The sequence below is a fragment of the Theropithecus gelada genome, chromosome 2 (assembly GCF_003255815.1).
Source record: "Theropithecus gelada isolate Dixy chromosome 2, Tgel_1.0, whole genome shotgun sequence".
NCBI classification, from domain to species: Eukaryota; Metazoa; Chordata; class Mammalia; order Primates; family Cercopithecidae; genus Theropithecus; species Theropithecus gelada.
Genome location: NC_037669.1, coordinates 1,966,129 through 1,984,264, shown reverse-complemented (window position 1 = coordinate 1,984,264; position 18,136 = coordinate 1,966,129). Strand labels below are relative to the sequence as shown.

Below are 18,136 nucleotides of genomic sequence, written 5' to 3'. Positions count from 1 at the left end.
AATACTGGATGCTATATATAAATAAAAAGATCGAGCTAGATCAGCAGACTAGGGACCGTGGGCCGAATCCAGCCACTGCCCATTTTGTGAATGATGTTTTGTTGGAAGTCAGTCATATCCATTATTCTACTTGTCTTTTCTTTTTTAGAAGGAGTCTTGCTCTGTTGCCCAGGCTGGAGTGCAGTGGCATGATCTCAACTCACTGCAACCTCTGACTCCCTGGTTCAAGCAATTCTCCTGCCTCATTCTCCCGAGTAGCTGGGATTACAGGCATGCACCACCACGCCCAGCTAATTTTTGTACTTTTAGTAGAGAGGAGGTTTCACCAAGTTGACCAGGAAGGTCTTGATCTTCTGACTTTGTGATCTGCCCGCCTTAGCCTCCTAAAGTGCTGGGATTACAGGCGTGAACCACCATGCCTGGCCTATTCTACTTTTTTTATAGCTGCAGTCATGCAACAATGGCAGTGTTGAGTAGTTGTGACAGAGACCATATGTCCCAAAAGCCAAAAATATTTACTATCTAGACTTTAATAGAAGAAGTTTTCTGACCCTCTGCTAGAGTCTGGATGTTTGTGTACCCCCAAAATTCATACGTTAAAATCCTAATCCCCAATGTGATGATATTGGGAGGTAGGGCCTTTGGCAGGTGATTAGGTAATGAGGGTGGGGTCCTCCTGAAGGGATGAGCACCTGTAAGACACACCCAGAGAGAACCTTGTCCCTTCCACTATGTGAGCACACAATGAAAAGGCACCCTCTGTGAACCAGAACGTGGGTCCTCACCAGACACCAAATCTGCCGGTGCCTTGATCTTGGACTTTGCACACTCCAGATTTGTGCAGAAAATTTCTGTTGTTCGGAATCTGCCAGCTTATGGTATAGTCACGTGTTACCTAATGATGGAGATAAGTTCTGAGAAATGTGGTGTTAGGTGATTTCGTTGTTATGCAAGTGGTATGCAGTTTATTTACACAAACCTAGATGGGATAGCTGACTACATACCATTGATCTGGGGTAAAAATCTGTGCAGCATGTTTCTGTACTGAGTGCTACAGGCAGTTATAACACAATGGTGTTATATTTGTGTATTTAAACAAAAAAGGTAGAGCATAAATACAGCATTTTAACCTTATGGCACCACTGTCTCACATGCAGTCTGTCATTGACCGAAACATTGTCGTACAATGCAGGACTCTATGTTTTTTATAGCAGCCCAGACTAAGACACTCTTCAACTACATGACCTGTAGCCTGATTTTGGCTCTGAAATTTGTGACTAAAAAATTACTATATCATTTCAAAAAGTCTTTTTTTCCAAAAGTGAAACACCAGCTAAGATATTGTAATTTAATATTATAAAATTTCTGACAATATAAATGCACATGCAGCTTATGTTTTCTTTCCTACTCTTAAAGTAAAATGCTCACTAAAAAGCATTTATGAAAGATGCCAGAATGGCAAAAAATAAATCAACCTCAAAAAATTGTATGGCATGTATTTCTTGAGGCTTAATAACAGAAATAATTCTAGATTGTTTTTAAAAATGGTGTTTTATTTAAACAGGACCATATTGCCAGGTTTGTCTTGTTATGTAATGAGGCAATGGCTAAGCCACCATGACTACATTAATCTAAGTACATGACTGCATGGAGCACGTCTCTTCAGTGAGAAAACGAGGGAAAAGGAAAGAAACCTACCATCTGTCATTCCTTCCCTTCGATGAGGCAATGCTGGTTGTTGGTCCATCCGCCCTCCCTTGTGTTTCTTAGTGGGCCGAGGCCTCTGACTTTGACTCACGGCTGCACTGGTGTTACTGTCAGTAGAAAATGGGCTGGTAGGTCGAGGTCTTTGAGAGGAGGTAAAGGCTTTTCCTAAAATGAAAATAAAGGGAATGGGTTCTAGAGAATGTCATTATAGCCTGCTGATTCTGTCCTGTATTCCTGCTCTATGACTAACCTGTAAATCTACCTAGAGATAACACTTGAAGATAGCAAATATTGGTGCATCTCTGTAGAAAAATATATTTTCTACATTCTTAGGTGCACGTATTTTGTTCAATTTTTAATAAGCTAACAACACCCCCACTGACCCTCCCCAAAAATCAAACAAATGAACATAAAACAGATTCACCAATCCAAAACTCAATATTGCATGATTATACTTCTATTTAACCTTGACAATATTAGTGATATTTTCAAAGATGTATGCAAATTCATGCAGCTTTTAGTTCTTAAAATTAAAGACGCTATCTATGAAGTATATACTGTTTTATTTGTTTAATAAAATTTCATCCTTGGAAACTTACAAAATCTCTCTGAACACAGAAAAATGCCATATGGTAATTACATCTGAAATTTTACATGAAAGGTCTGCTCAGACACATATATTAAATTGACCTTACCACTTATGCACACACACGATGACTTCTATCTCTTTTGGCATAAACTCAATAACATCTGTGTAGAGGACAGCAGGTTAAAATCACCTTGTATATCCAGCGTGCAATAGGTATTTTCTGGTGAATATTGTATCTGAGCAGCTTCCAAGTTCTCATTGAAAAGTGATATGTGCTGTGTCCTTTTCTTGTGGTTTAGAGTAGGTGTACAGGGAAATATACTCTGGGAAAAGGTTAGCTAATAAATTTTCAACACCTTACAATTTTAATACCATGTTTATTATAGTAACAGAGGCCTGGTTTATGTGCATGTATTTACTCTCCTGTGTATGTTTTCATTTCATACAACATTATTGTATGTAGTTACATTTTCTTAAGTCGATGTGACAGGATATTACTTAATGCTTTATTAGCTATTAGCATACATGCAAGAAATGCACTTATGCTTTCTAATGTATTAGTTTCCTTGCACGTTCTCACTGCTCTGCTTACAGCTAATGCCACAAAAAGCACTCAAGCAACATAAAGTTTCAGACTTATTCCTTACAATGCAAGACAATTCAAATAACAGTTCTATTATAACATATTTTAGTTTGGATGCTATTTGAAAAATAAACCTCTGCAATGCTTAGAAGATATTTTTTATTTCATTTAAAGATAGCTAATGTATGTTCAAAAGAAATATTGGTGGTATAATTCCAAGAAAACTTCCATGACTCATTTTTATAACCTGAGAGTTTAGAGAAGGGTAAAAATCATTTTTCTTTACTATTTGATAACAGTTAAGATTTTGCAAACGTACTTAATGTTTTATTAGTTTGTTTTGCAAGGAAGTTCAGTTTAATTCATATATTAGAATATTCTTATATGTATAGTTAAGAATTATACATACAAATATAAAAGCACGCATCATGCCTAAGTTACTTTGTTTCAAATATTTACAAATTACTGATCTATTATTAATCCTACATTCTTTTTTGTGGAATGGGAAGCACTTGAAAAATTATAAAATTGTTCTTTTATATGATTACTTACCACTCTCAGAAATCAAAATTAAATTACCCTAAAGAGAAATACACATGTAGTCATTATTTTATTCAACTTGCAAATGCAGTGGGTGTATCTTTAATTAGCATCCTTTAAGACAAATAATACATTATTGTATTAAAATCTTACTAGCCAAACGATTAATAAGACCATAAGCTATTTGAAATGGTAAGACCAACAGCCTTAGACCCATTTACCCCATGCTAAGGAAACCTTCCCAGAAAATGCATTTGCAGAAAGAGATGAGGCAAAGGAAAGTAATGGAGATAAAAGCTGAGTAAATTTAATCACTGGGTACATTATTAATTGTGTGAGGATTTTGCAAAGTGTGAGTTATTGAAAATTTAATGGCAATCTTAGTTGCTGCTTTGCTATAATATAAAAAGGAAGCCTATTCCAATTAATCAGCAAAGCCGTGAAGAGAAAGGAAAATCAGAGATAGAAAGAGGCGGAGTCTTTTCTTGGCTCTGCAAAACTAGCATCAGAAGAGAGTTTTGGTAATGGAGCATCCAAATTGTGTTCATGCACATTAAAGAAAGCCCTACAGTCAGACTCACTAAGGGGAAAGAACAGGAGAAAAGAGGTCAGTGTCCAAGGACAAGATTCTCTCATGCAAAGAGTGTTGACTTGGAGTCTACCAACCTGTTCTTGTAAGGCTGGTTCCATCCAGCCTAAAACCAGCTTTATCTGCTGCTGCCACCAGTGCTTGTGCAAAACTGCCGCTGGCAAAGATAGAGCCATCGGAGGAGCTACCTACACTAGATCTATGACTAGAAAAGTTACGATCCTCATCAGATGCAGAGCCCCATCCATTTACCATTGAACCTAAAAACAAATGTAGTGGTCTAGTGAGTTGTAGATATTGAAAATCTCATCTGCTGTACACACTATACTAACGAGCAAGTAGGCTGTCCTCGCTTCTTCCTTGAAGTTTCATCATGATTTCTTTAGCCAAATACAAGTATCAGGTACATTTTAAACATTTTTTGTGCAGAAGAAAGAAGCTCATTTAAAATCTGTATCTGTTTGCAACACATAAGCAAAGCACGTGCTGTACTGTTCACCTCTTACACTGTTTAAACCATTACACAATCATTTTCCAAAAGAGAGTTGTGATGTACATTTTAAGCTACTATAATTCAGAAATGAACACTTTCAGTAAAACAAACTTAGTGTTCTTAAACTCATCACAGACTCAGTTGAAGAAATAGTGTGAATATATTTTGAATTTAATGCAGACTCCAAAGATAATCTGAATAGAAACTACACTATATCATAAAAGGCAAAAATTATTTCAAGATTTTAAAATAGAAACTTAATTACAAATAACAACAAAAATTCACAAACAAAAAACGTATAAACAGTATCAAAGCAAATGAACTTATAACATAAGATAAATGTATTTTAAAGAAGTTCTATTAATTTAAATGTTCTTTTTGCTTACTTTGCCCTTTAAGTTATTTAAGAACTCCAGTTTTCTCTTTAGTACTAAGATTTATGTTAAAAAGTAACATTTATAAGGACTATCATCGGCATTAACATAAATTTTTTCTGCAAAATGCAACATGGGAATAGAGGAAAATAAATTTAATTTTATGTTTAAAGAGCTGTAAGTTGTGAAGATACTCAGAAACATTTTTTCTTGATTTTCTAGCAAGTCATTTATAATTTTATATATTTTCTTAGACAAAAACAAACAACATAATCTCCTACTTAATAAAATTAATATTACAAGATTTATTCATGTTGGTATACCATTAATTCATGACACAAAAAACTACCAAGCATTGCTTATCCTATTTTTGTTAGAAGAGGAGCAAAAAGTATTTGTAAGAAACTAATTTCAGATTTCGAAATAAATCAAATACATATTTACATAAAAGAGATGACAGTCAAATGCTATAGACCGTTTATTTATTTATTTTTTCTCTAATATTTAAGCAACTACAGAATAGTTAGGAGTGTTGCCCCGATGCAGTATTTGTAATTTTGGTCAAGGGGCCAGGATACAATGACACGGATTCATGCACTTTCAATACCAAGAAAACAGAAGCTGAACTGGTTAGAATGATCTGAGAAGTTAAAAGGGTGTTAAGTGTAGCAAAGAAAGATAGAGTTTTGATTCTGGTTGCCAAAAGCACAGAGATACACTTTTTACTTTTCAAACAAATTCCCTTGACACAGGCCACTGCAAGGAAGTGAAGATAACACCAGCAACTGAGCCTCTTCTGAGAGAATCATTTCTGGATTAACAACCACAAGTCAAGGACCAACAATCCAAAATGAAAGAAGAAATGATGCAGTAGGCTTTGCAATATAATGCTGTACTAGGTTAGAAAAAAAACCAAAGACATTCAGTGAGGGGGTCACAAAAGAATACGAAACTCTGGAACTGAGGATGGTTTAAAAACATTTGAAAGCTCACTCCCTTCCCTGTGCTGTTTTCTGTATTTCTAAATGCCGGCTCTTACTGTCCAAATAAACGTCTCTTTAATCTTCACCTTATTTCACTCCTAAACTCCTCCTACCTAATTTCATTCTCATATCTTCTGTCTTCCTCATTGCTTTCTGCACTATCTTTGTGAAGCACTTACATACATGTGTTCCTCTGTTTAAAGCCTTACCCAGCTAGCCAATGCCATACCCAAACTGCTAATTCAGTATTTGCAACTCTTCAATATCTAGCCTAGCCTACTGATATGATGTGGCTCTGCACCCACACCCAAATTTCATCTCGAATTGTAATCCCCCTGTGTCAAGGGGGGGACTTTGTGGGGGTGAATGGATCATGGGGGCGGTTTCCCTCAGGCTGTTCTCACGACAGTGAGGGATTCTCATGAGAACTGAGAACTGGTTGTTCGATAAGTGTCTGGCATCTCCCCTGCTCGCTCTCTCTCTCTCCTGCTACCATGTAAGACATGCCCCTTTGTCTTCTGCCATGACTGTAAGTTTCCTGAGGCCTCTCCAGCCATGCGGAACAGTGAGTCAGTTAAACCTCTTTTGTTTATAAATTACCTAGTCTCCGGTAATATCGTTATAGTAGTGTGAAACCAGACTAATGTACCTGCTGTGTATTAGTCCTCATTCACTCTCTTACAGCCTGTGTGTCTCCTTGCTCATTTACATAACATTATCTTTCATTCTTTAGACAGAGATATTGCCACTAACGCTATTAACCACTGACAAACTTTAAACTCTAAATTAAATGCCACTTCTGTTATCACCTTAATTCTATCTTATTATAGAGAGAATCCATCTCTCTACCTCCTTTGGTTTCCAAACACTACACATAAACTCGCATATCAGTTCTCTCTATATATTATGGTCTGCTGCACATGTGTTTCCTCTCCTAGACAATGGAATTCTGGAGGTTAGGAACTATTTCATATTTATTTTCATATTTTTTGTTCAGGGACATTTTACATTAGAAATTCAATAAACAGTAGGCATATGGAATTAAATGCATTCAACTTTTTCATTATTCTATAATTCTGTGTATGACATTATTTGATGTGTAACTTCTTAGCAATAGAAAGAATTTTCTCATAGGAACTCTTAGAAAGTTTATTAAATAAGGAATATAATGATAAATAGTATATAGATATGTGATATATATGTGGGTATTGGTTATGCTTTGATACACTTAAATATTGATATTTAGCAATATCTTATTTAAATTAAGATAAAACATTTACATTAAGTGGCAGCTTAGTTTCTTTGGAGTGTAAATTTTCCATCCATGTTTATCCATCTTAATGCACTTGGCCCAGTGATTTGTTTTCTAAAATTTTTATTTTTCCACTATAACCAGCCTAAAAATAGTTGAGTTTCTTTGGTTTCATGTCTATGTCTGCTTGCTGAGGATCTAGCAGAGTGACACATTTGGTCTCTGAACCTATAAAACTGACTGTGTACCTATTGAGAGGTGAAATCAGTAAATCCTACACTACAGTAGTAGCACTGAAGAAATTATATCCTGTGAGACCTCCGAGCAGAGACTCAGCCTAACTTTCTGCCTCAAATAATCCCATTTATCTCCCTGTGGTAACTTGCCAGTCCTTCATCCGAGCATTTCCACACACACACTTGTGATACTTTAAACAAACAGTCTACTTCCTGCGTTTGTGTCTTTGCTCTGCCTCTCTCCCAGCCTTTAGTGCTCCTTGTATGTCCTTAAAACTCCCAATTATTCAACAAGTTTTCCCTGCTGCTTTTTGTCTCCCTCTGGGAAGAGAGAGTAACATGGAAGACAGGGCTTCAAGTGAGTATTGGTAAATACAGAAAGAACATCAGCTATTCTTTCTTTTGTACTTCTTGTAAGAGCAAAGAGACAAGATAGATGACTTCAGAATTCAAGATGTGTGACCACAGATACTTGGCCATATCAGGCAACAGGAAATCTCATGACCCAATCCGAAGAGACGGAAGTGTCTCACGTTAGTGTAGTTGTGTTTGCCTTCAAAACGGAGGGCAAGGAACATAGAAAGAAATTTCTCTCCTTCTTTTCATCTCTCCACCTCTCTGTCTGGTATCTTCGACATCCCTTCCTCCACAGTTTGGTTAAGATGTATGGAATGCGCATATCTATGGTAAATATTTTTAAAAGACATTTGGCCACATTCCATAAATCAAATAGTATATAAAATATTAAAATTCCTTCTGTAAAATGGCTAAAATATATTGAACATCAACTGATTTTACCTCTTAGTGGCCTTTCTAAAAAAAGGAAAAATGTTGAGATTTAAACATGAACAATGAGCTGAAGATCTAGGTAAACAATTACCCCTCTAAAAAAAGAGAGAGAGAGAGAAGTAAAAGATAATGAATGAACAAAAATAAAAACATGAATTCACAAATTTAAAAGTAAGTCACTTTTGTGATAACTGATTTTTCTTTCATAAACATAAGTATAAACATGAAAATTAAAATGACCACCAGGTAAAACCAATTCGGCTAGAGGCTTCTTACAAATTATAAGCACTCCATACCAATTTGACATGTTTTAACCCCAAACATAATCAATACATATTTAAATGTTTAATGAAAAATGAATTTATGTCAGATAGCCAAATTTATTTGTGTTTACATTTTCAATCTTTCCAAATTTCCCTGATTTAAATTGCAGAAAGGCCACAAAAAAATATCAAATGTATTCAAGCTGTTAAAGTAGTCCTGCACATAGGACATTAAGTTGTTGCTCGAATGTTACTGAGCAGTAAAATACCATGATAAAGTGGCATCTTGCTGTGTCTCTATTAGATCTTCAGCACTAAAATTAATTTATGATCAGCCATCAATTCATTTACATGTCGTTTTATGCTAAATCTTTCCTTGCTGATAAATGCTTATCCTTAGATCCATTAAGCTAGAGTAAAGTCTGTGCTTCATAATATGACCCTGCTAATTGTTGCATTACCATTTTTATGAGATACAAAAACTAGCCGTCCCCCATTTTTTTCAACCAATATTTAATCTATGAACTTTTCCTATTCAATGTTATTTGTCTACCTGTTAAGTAAAAGCTGCAGCTACAAACGTCTTTAGATGAATTAATCCAAATATTGACCTTTGCCTACATGTAGAAAAACATGTCAAATCTGCAGAACTTCTTCTTTCACTCAAACATTTTGAATATGCAACGATTCTACCTGCATGCCTCAGAGAGAAAGGAATGTGTAATCATCTCGAATCCCAGCACTTTGGGAGGCTAAAGTGGGAAGATCACCTGAGGTCAGGAGTTTAAGAACAGCTTGGCCAACATGGTGAAACCCTGTCTCTACTAAAAATACAAAAAAATTAGCTCAGCGTAGTGGCCCGGGCCTGCAATTCCAGCTACTCGGGAGGCTGAGGCAGGAGAATCTCTCGAACCTGGGAGGCGGAGGTTGCAGTGAACAGAGATTGCACCACTGCACTCCAGCCTAGGTGACAGAGCGAGACTCCATTTCAAACAAACAAACAAAAAAGAAAAAAGAAAAAAAGAAAAGGAATGTGTCATACATATGGAAAGCAAAAGAAGCAATTAAAAATATCTTCATTAGGACATATGATGCTTGATACCTTGTTTCACTCAGATAAAAATTACATGTGTAATGTCCCCCTTCCCCTTTATATCTGCTCAATTTTGAAATATATATTTAATTGTTCTTTAAAGACATCAAACCTGTTGAAGTAGTCTAAGAAATTAATTTGATTATTGTGGCATTATCCCTGAAATTTTCCTCAATACTAAACTTATTTTCCTTTAAGTTTTGTAGAAAAGCAAAGTTTCAGGTCAAATATTTCAGTGGCCGAGGCTCTAAAAGCTGTGTGGTTGAGTCAGACGGTGAGGCCGCCAGGTTTCACCGTTTCCATATCGATCTGCTCTGGGAGTTCCAGTACAAACCTCCAAAAACATAAACTAGAAAACATAGAGCCAGGATTTCCTTTCAGCTGTGGGATTCCTGTGGAGTCCAGCAGTCGAGGAAACTTTCTACTTGTCTCACTGAACAGGACACAGTCTTCCTTTTTGTGATCACTGAGGCAGTTAGAATCTTTGCTACGCGTTGAGGACATTTTCCCCCTGCGCTCTCTCCTACTGCCTTCTGTTTCGTTTTTCCTGGTGGTGTCATTAAATTCGGGAAATAATTACCCTTGACTCCCACCATGGAAGTTACAGAAAGAAGTACTGGAGCCCTCCCCCCACCGTTACCCAAAGGTTCGGCATTTAGGAGGAAATTACAGGCTTACTCCTGAAGACAAGCCTTTATGTTCACTTTCTAGCGCAAACAGCGTACAGTGAGCTGTAATAAATAAACATGTTGTATTTATTACAATCAAACAAGTGTGCATTATGAGCATAAATTACGAAAATTATTAAAATGAGGTTCACTGCAAAAAGTGCTGCTAGAGCTGAATTTCGGTAGCATGGGTCACTATAAATAAACATAGAACTGAATGTGAAAAAAATGAATCACAAAAGTCACATCTAAAATTAATATCTTGATCTTGATTAAATGTGTAAGGAAAAAGGACTAAAGTTTCTAGAGAGAAAATTATATGTTGTGCTTGTATACATATTTATTCATGTGTGTTTATACACACACACACACACCCAGTTCCACATATTAAGCAACAAACCAGCATATTATTTTCCTCTTAAATATACCTATGCCACAGATCAGAAGAAAGGTGTGTGTTCCCAGAGCAGGGATCATGATAATTTGTCTTTAGAGTAAGACTGATTGATTTTGAATATTCTTCTTCCATTTATCAGGTGGGTAACCTGGAAAAAGGCTTTAAAACCCTCAGTGACTCAATTTTTTAGTCTAGTAAATGAAAATAATACTGCTAGTAGGGTTGTGAGGATTAAATGAATTAACATACACTAAAACGTTATAATAGGGATCGGCAAACTTTTTCTGTAAAATGACAAACACTAAATATTTTAGGCTTTGCTGTCCCTGTCATACATTCTTCTTAGTTTTTGTTTGTTTCTTGTTTTCCTACAACCCTTTCAAAAATGTGAAAAACCATTCTTAGCTCATGCGACCACACGAAACACAGGCTACTGCTGAGAAAGATGCCTTGCATAGGCCGGGCGCGGTGGCTCAGGCCTGTAATCCCAGCACTGTGGGAGGCCGAGGCGGGCGGATCACGAGGTCAGGAGATCGAGACCATCCTGGCTAACACGGCGAAACCCCGTCTCTACTAAAAATACAAAAAACTAGCCCGGCGCGGCGGCGGCGCCTGTGGTCCCAGCTCCTCGGGAGGCTGAGGCAGGAGAATGGCGGGAACCCGGGGGGCGGAGCTTGCAGGGAGCCAAGATGGCGCCGCTCACTCCAGCCTGGGCCACAGAGCCAGACTCCGTCTCAAAAAAAAAAAAAAAAGAAGAGAAAGATGCCTTGCACTTAGTAAAGGTTGTATATGTGTTACCTATTATTATTATTATTATTGAATCTAAATTTTTAGCCAAGTGATTAGAAGTAATAGGCATTCAATAGGTGTTTGTTGTGGAAATAAAGAAATATTAACAGCAGACCTGCAAATACGTATTATCCAGTACTGAGATCATGGGATATGGAACTGCTGTTACTTTCATCTTTTTTTAGCCTTCTCCCCTCATAGACCATCATTTCAAAATTTAAGAACTCCCTCACAAATTAGTTGCTATAAAAACTTTTGCAGTTAACATGCTTATTTCTTTACAAAAAAATGGTTTCTGTCCCTGAATAACTGCTGATATATTCCCTAATGTGGCAGCTGTGAAGTGCAATATATCCAAGTAAAATCCTGAGTAATTTCACATACCGGCGTACTAGCCCATCCCAGGGTTGTTATTGAACTAACATTCTGATTGGCTTCAGAGTTTGAGGGACTGGAACCCAATATTCTGATTGGCTTCAGAGTTTCAGGAACTGGAACCCAATATTCTGATTGGCTTCAGAGTGTCAGAGACTGGAATCCAATATTCTGATTGGCTTCAGGGTTTCAGGGACTGTGTAACCCATGTTGCCTCCTGTAACTGTGAGGTCTATTTAATAAAACGGTCATTAGTTTCAAGAAAGTGAAAATAACTAACAAAATTTCAGGGGGAGGTAATGACTAATTTATTCACACCACAAACATATTTAGAACCCAAAGTAACTGGTGGTATGATCCGCATCCACTGTATGGGCACTTACCATGTTAAAAACATAAAAAGCTCATAGAAATAATGCCCATTTTATTGTCCACCTCAGTCAGTGCTATTAAAAAGCCTTAAGAGTCTGAGGAAAACATAAGCACGTTAGAACAACATTCATTGGCCTGCTGATTTCTCTAATATTCAGTCTCTATATACACCCACCTCAGGGCTATTCTCATACATGTCTGCATGCACGCATGTGCACACACTTTATCACACTTACAGCCTCATCTACACTCTCACACATACTGACTCCCTACACAAGCACCCACGTCCACATTCCAATACACTCACACACCTAACATACTCTGTTACACATACTCCCTACACAAGCACCCACATCCACATTCCAATACACTCACACACCTAACACATACTCTCTCTCACACACACACTTATAAGCACTCACTCACATACCATAGAAAGCAAATTAAATCTTTGATCACACCGTCTTCACAAAGTTATTGTGGAAGAGAAGGAGAAAAAAAAAGAGTGGGTTTGTATTTGGCTACTTTTGTGTGGAGCACAACTTCTTTCACTAAAGAGATGTATTATTCATAGGATAAGCTCATCATGGAATACAAACCTAAACACCCTGAGGTTTTTATATATGGCAGTAATTAAGCAGTGAATTCAAGGAGGAAACCAGACTTTTTTTCTTAGCAATAAAAGCTTCATTTGGAGTGAACATTACACTAGCTACAGGAGAAATGCAGATTGCTTGAGCTGCAGTCATATCAGTTAGCCTAACATGTCACAGGTGAGCATGTAAAAGTGCAAAATGGCATTCTCCTGATTTATAGACATATTTATCATCTTTGACATTATAATATTTAATAAAAGAACTACACAGATTATAGCTGACTTTTTTTCATCATTATTGCAGTTTGTTACTGCATTCCTAATGGAAAAGAGTTCAGTATCATCAGTGAAATATGCAAAAATATGCAGAATTTTACCCTGAAGGAGATTATGCTAGAAACTCAGGCAAAGGGGCTTAACATAATAGTGCACTAATAAGTCCGCTCTCTGCATTTGAAGATTTTAACTTGTGCTCTGTCACCATTCGTTGTATCTGGATTTCAAACCACAGCAGTGTATCTGCAGCTCTTAAATCTTAATTAGGCTGGCAAGCAGACCAGCCCCTAAGTAAGAAGAAAAACTGAAAAATGGGCTAGTGCATCACACATTGTGTAATTCGGGAAGGAATGCAGAGGAAAATCATAGGCATTGATGCTGCTTTATCATTGTCGTAAGCCAGTTTCCATCAGTGTTTGCAGAACTCTAACACATTGTGTAAAATCTGTGAAAGTTTGGAAGCTGTTGGCATAATTAAGTGGGATTGTGGTAAAATACCTCCTAGGATGAAAGATGTCATCACAGTAAATACAAATATGAGCGGTCTTCTGAGAAGACCCAGTGAAATGCAGAGACCAGACTTCAGTTTGTAGTAGCTCTGTCTGCACAGTCATGTAGGAGGCATTTTCTTGTGTCTCCAACAATGTATATCTATTTGAATAGAAAGACTGAATTTTTAGTTTTCTCCATATTCATTGTGGCCATATTAGGATTTAAAGTTTTCTTTAAATAATTTGGTACATTTAAATCCCTGAAAATAGGTTATACCTCAGTCCTGGGATCATCATAGAAGAGTTCCAATGGAACTGTTTCATTTGGTGAACAAGGCAAGAGGAAGCCAAAGAAGTACACAGAAAAAATAACTGCATTTCTTGGAAGAGAAGCATTTACTAGATTCAGCAATGTGAAATGCATAAACATATGGTTTATCTCGCTATACATTTTCTTCACTCTAAAAATAATACCTTGTGCAACCTTAAAGTGCCTTATTCAGGAGACTTGCTTACTTTCTATCAGTGAATGATTTTACAGAGTGAAATATCAAGAAGCATTTTAAGATTGCATTCACTTCATATGTTGTTCCTGAGATATATAAAAAAGATAATTTCTAAAAGTCAAGGTTTTCATGTAATAGACTTGGTTTCCTAGTAGAGTGAACTTCTCATGAAAGCCCTAGATACAATTGAGTTTTCTTTCATGTCTTTAAAGCTCTTTAAAATTCATGAATTTTCTTATCATTTTTGCAGGAAAGCAAAAGTATTTCCAAATCCTTTTTGAATTTTGTATTTAATATTAACATATTTGAAATGTTACAGAAATAGATGGAGTGGAATAAATCTTACAATAAGGAAGTAGCTGATTTTTGATGCATTTTAACGTTACCAATAGGTCAGTTATTCCTATTAAATTGGTTCCATTACCTGTCACCGAGCTGTCTAGATTGTCCATACTGGATCCAGGAGTCTGGTCCAGCGCTCTCAGGGGCCTGGGGATTTCTAAAGCTTCCTCTTCGTCGTCAGCATCATCATCTGGAACATCTGTTTCCAAATCAGAAATCAAGGCTCCGGACACATAACCTAACGGTGGAACCGGAGGCTGTGGAGGTTGATTATTGCTTTGAATGTGCCTAGAATTCAAATGAAATTTACAAAAGAAAAGCAACTCATTAACATGCAACAAAATCATAATTTTAATGAAATGCATGCTATAGTGACTCATATTGTCTTCTTCCTTTCCATTAACTAATTTTGGAGCTCGTAATGCTTTCAGCAGAGACAGTGACTATGAATATAAGCTTCACCAAACAAGAAAAACATAGACCACTAAACTCTTCTCTTGGGATAATACATGGAGGAAAAAAATACGGACCCAGGATTTTTGTGAAAAGAAGTCATCTAGAGGGGACTAGGAATATTCGCCACGAGTAACTATTTAAAGTGGACATTTTTCTCCAAAAATACTATACCTTTGTTCCCAGTTTAGTGTCAAAATTCTACTCAGTCTGTGTAACCCACGCTGCCTGCTGGCCCTTATGAAGAAAAGATGTCACATGAGGACCTTATATTCCCTACCTCTCAACCCTGAACACATTCCCCACCCTAGAAGGCTTCCTCCCCGCACGATCCCTCTCACATCAAGGCTGGAAGGTGATTTCCACATTCACTGTAACCCAGTCTAGGGCGGGCACAACTGATTTCTGCTCTAGTAGCTATTTACGCATCTGTCTCACTCACCAAAGTCTTAAACTCCTCAAAGGCATAAACGATTCATCTAAGCATTCTCTGTGTTTAGAACACTAGTGTATTACATAAATCTTCTGCAATGAATAAATAATTCTAATCTCAGCCTTATGAAATAAATAGATCATGCATTATCAACTCTTATTTATTTCTTCATTCATTCATTCATTATTTATTTTGAGAGACAGGGTCTTGTTCTGCCACCCAGGCTGGAGATGCAATCATGGCTCACTACATCCCTGACTTCCCAGGCTTAAGTGATCCTCCTGCCTCAGCCTCCCAAGTAGCTGGCATTACAGGTGCGCTTCACCATGCCCAACTAGTTTTTAAATGTTTTGTAGAGTGGGACTATATTGTCTAGGCTGGTCTGAAACTCCTGGGCTTAAGCAAGCATCCTGCCTCAGCCTCCCAAAGTGCTGGGATTACAGGCATGAGCTATCATGCTTGGCCCAACCTTCTTCAGAATTTATTAAAGTGAAGGTCAAATTTAAGTGACTTGTTTCAAACCAGGTAGCTAACAAAATGGGAAGCTGGGCAGTAAGGTCCAGTTGATTTGTTTTGAGTCTACTCAGATTTTCTTCAAAACCATAAAATGCTAAATGAAATCAATTCATTGTTATTTGTTACCAGCATTAAAAAGTGAATGTACCACATGTTTTAACATAGTATTTTCTTTGCCTTCATAAAAAAGGTAAGGTATTTAATATCTTCTATTCAAGGGAGATATTAAAAAGTACTATGCATTTTTAGTGTTGGCTCGTGAATGAAAGACATTAGACTATTTTTCTCTGTCATTTGCATGCTTTGGGGAAAGTATTTTAATCTTCCCGAATTTGTTTAATATTCCTCTCCCAAATGGCTTCTTGAACTTGTAACCAACCTCAATGTTAACAGGATTCTTGATATTTCAATGTTAAAACAATTTCTAGTTCTGGAAGTTACCTCAATATCATCAGACCCCAATCTTCATTCTTTAATAGATTAGGAAGTTGAGGCCCCAAGTTAGTATTTGGCATTCATCACAGCCTGCTAGTTGAAAAATCAGAAGAAATAGCAAGTTTCCTAAGTATTACTACAGAAAAGCTTGAGGATAGATGAACACATCTTGCTATAAATGTTGCCTCCAATCTGCTTATGAATTGGGAAGGGAGGCAGCCAAGAGATGAGCCACAGGCTATAGGGCAATATGATTCATTCTCCTATAAGGATGTGGACTTTGGTCCTGGAAAGCATGGATCAGACCAACACTCTGGTCCCTACATCACTGTTGACACCTCTTGATAAAACAAATATACCTTGATGGATGAAAAATGTACTCCTATTTAAGCAAAATTAAGAGGTAAAATGAAATACAGGAAGAGGATACATAACCCATTCATAAATATCTTCCAGTGACAGGCACTGTGCTGTTTACTTCATCAATCAATAGAAACAGATCCTGCGAGGTGGAGCCTGGGAATTATTATTTGTTCAACGGTCCTCCTATGATGTCGATGTGCAACCCGGATGGAGAGTCACTTCCAAACCAGAAGCACATGCGGGCTCATAACTCCCATAGGTAGAGTCAGCCAAGACGTTCTGAAAGATTGCTGGTTGAGTAGGAACACACTCAGAAAAAGAAACAGGGTGTCCTCTATGGGTGTTTGGAGCAGGTGGAGATGAACTAATTTGTTCATTCTTTTAGCAAATATCTATCAAGCACTTACTAAGTGGTACACTCTTCTAAGTGTGGGAAGACAGCAGTGAAGAACTCAGGGGTGAAAACCCAGGCCTTTCTAAATAACAACAGCTAATACACAGCCAGGTACAGTAGTATATAAGTTCATACTCATTTCATTCTCACAAAAATTAGGATATGTAACAGAAGAATTGAAGCTCGACCCAAGAGAGATTAGGCCTTTGCCCTCTACTCCCGGGAGGTAATCTCTAAGCCCTTAGAATGTCCTGCTTGATAAAAGTCTCTCTGTTTACCTAGAGACCTTAGGCTACTCCAGAAAGCATAGCAATATGATTTATGGTGGGGCTTGGAGTTGCACGGTATCACCTCAGCCTCTGGAGGGGCTGGAAATTGAGGTCAGCCATGTGGGTAGTCAACAATGTCTGTGTGACAGAGCCAAAGTGAAGTCACAGGACCTCAGGGAAGGTGTGCCCATCCCTGGTTGGCAATTCTCCCTGGTGTTTAATGTCACGCTTTTTGTTGGGAAAGTAACGCTGTCTATGATCCCACTGAGAGAGGACAACTGGAAGCTCTGCTTTGGGAATTTTCCTGGACTATGTCCCATGCATTTCTTCTTTTGGCTGATTTTAATGCATATCTTTTCACTGTAATAAACTGTAGCTTTGGGTGTAAAATCTTTTGGTGAGTTCCATGACTTACTATAGGGAATTCTCAAACTTCAGGGTGGTCTTAGGGACCCCTGAAAATTATACTTGCTATCAGAAATATAGGTGGTCTTGGGGACTGCCCCCTAATTTCCGATATGAGCTAATTACTATTATCACCATCATTTTACACGTGGGGAAACTATAGCATGTAAATGTTTAGTAAGTTGCCCAAAGTCATGCAGCCAGTAAGACAGGTTCATCTCCACAGCAGTAGTCCCGACTTTGGCTGTCGCAGTCAAATTCCAGATCACGGCGGTCAGAATGTTTCTCTGGGAGTGGAGCCCAGGTACCAATATGTTTTAAGGTTATCCAAATGGTTCTAAAATGTAGGCAAATCTGAGAACCCTTCAGCTTGAGTCTGTGCTTTAGACGACCAAACGGCATTGCTTCATTAATTAACATGAAGGAATTCTATGGCTCTTGAAGCAGCTGACTTCAACTTACATAGTGATATTTTATAAAAAGCAGATTGATGAAAAATAATAGCGTTTAACGGCAAGTTGTCTTTGACCTTTGAGAAAGCATCTGACAATTGTTGGAAAATGTTC

General features: G+C 37.4%; 1 protein-coding gene across 6 annotated transcripts in view; it reads right to left on the bottom strand.

Annotated features, from left to right (window-relative positions):
• ROBO2 (roundabout guidance receptor 2) overlaps positions 1-18,136 on the bottom strand; it is a 1,769,701-nt gene that overhangs the window by 12,576 nt on the left and 1,738,989 nt on the right. For 5 of the 6 annotated variants that reach the window (XM_025376509.1, XM_025376508.1, XM_025376510.1 and 2 more), the window contains 2 exons: positions 14,385-14,590; positions 1,699-1,872 (listed from right to left, as the gene is read on the bottom strand). In XM_025376509.1, coding sequence (XP_025232294.1) covers positions 1,699-1,872; positions 14,385-14,590 — 380 coding nt within the window. Of the gene's footprint in view, positions 1-1,698; positions 1,873-4,085; positions 4,269-14,384; positions 14,591-18,136 lie in introns of all 6 variants that reach the window. The other variant, XM_025376507.1, reaches the window with a different exon arrangement.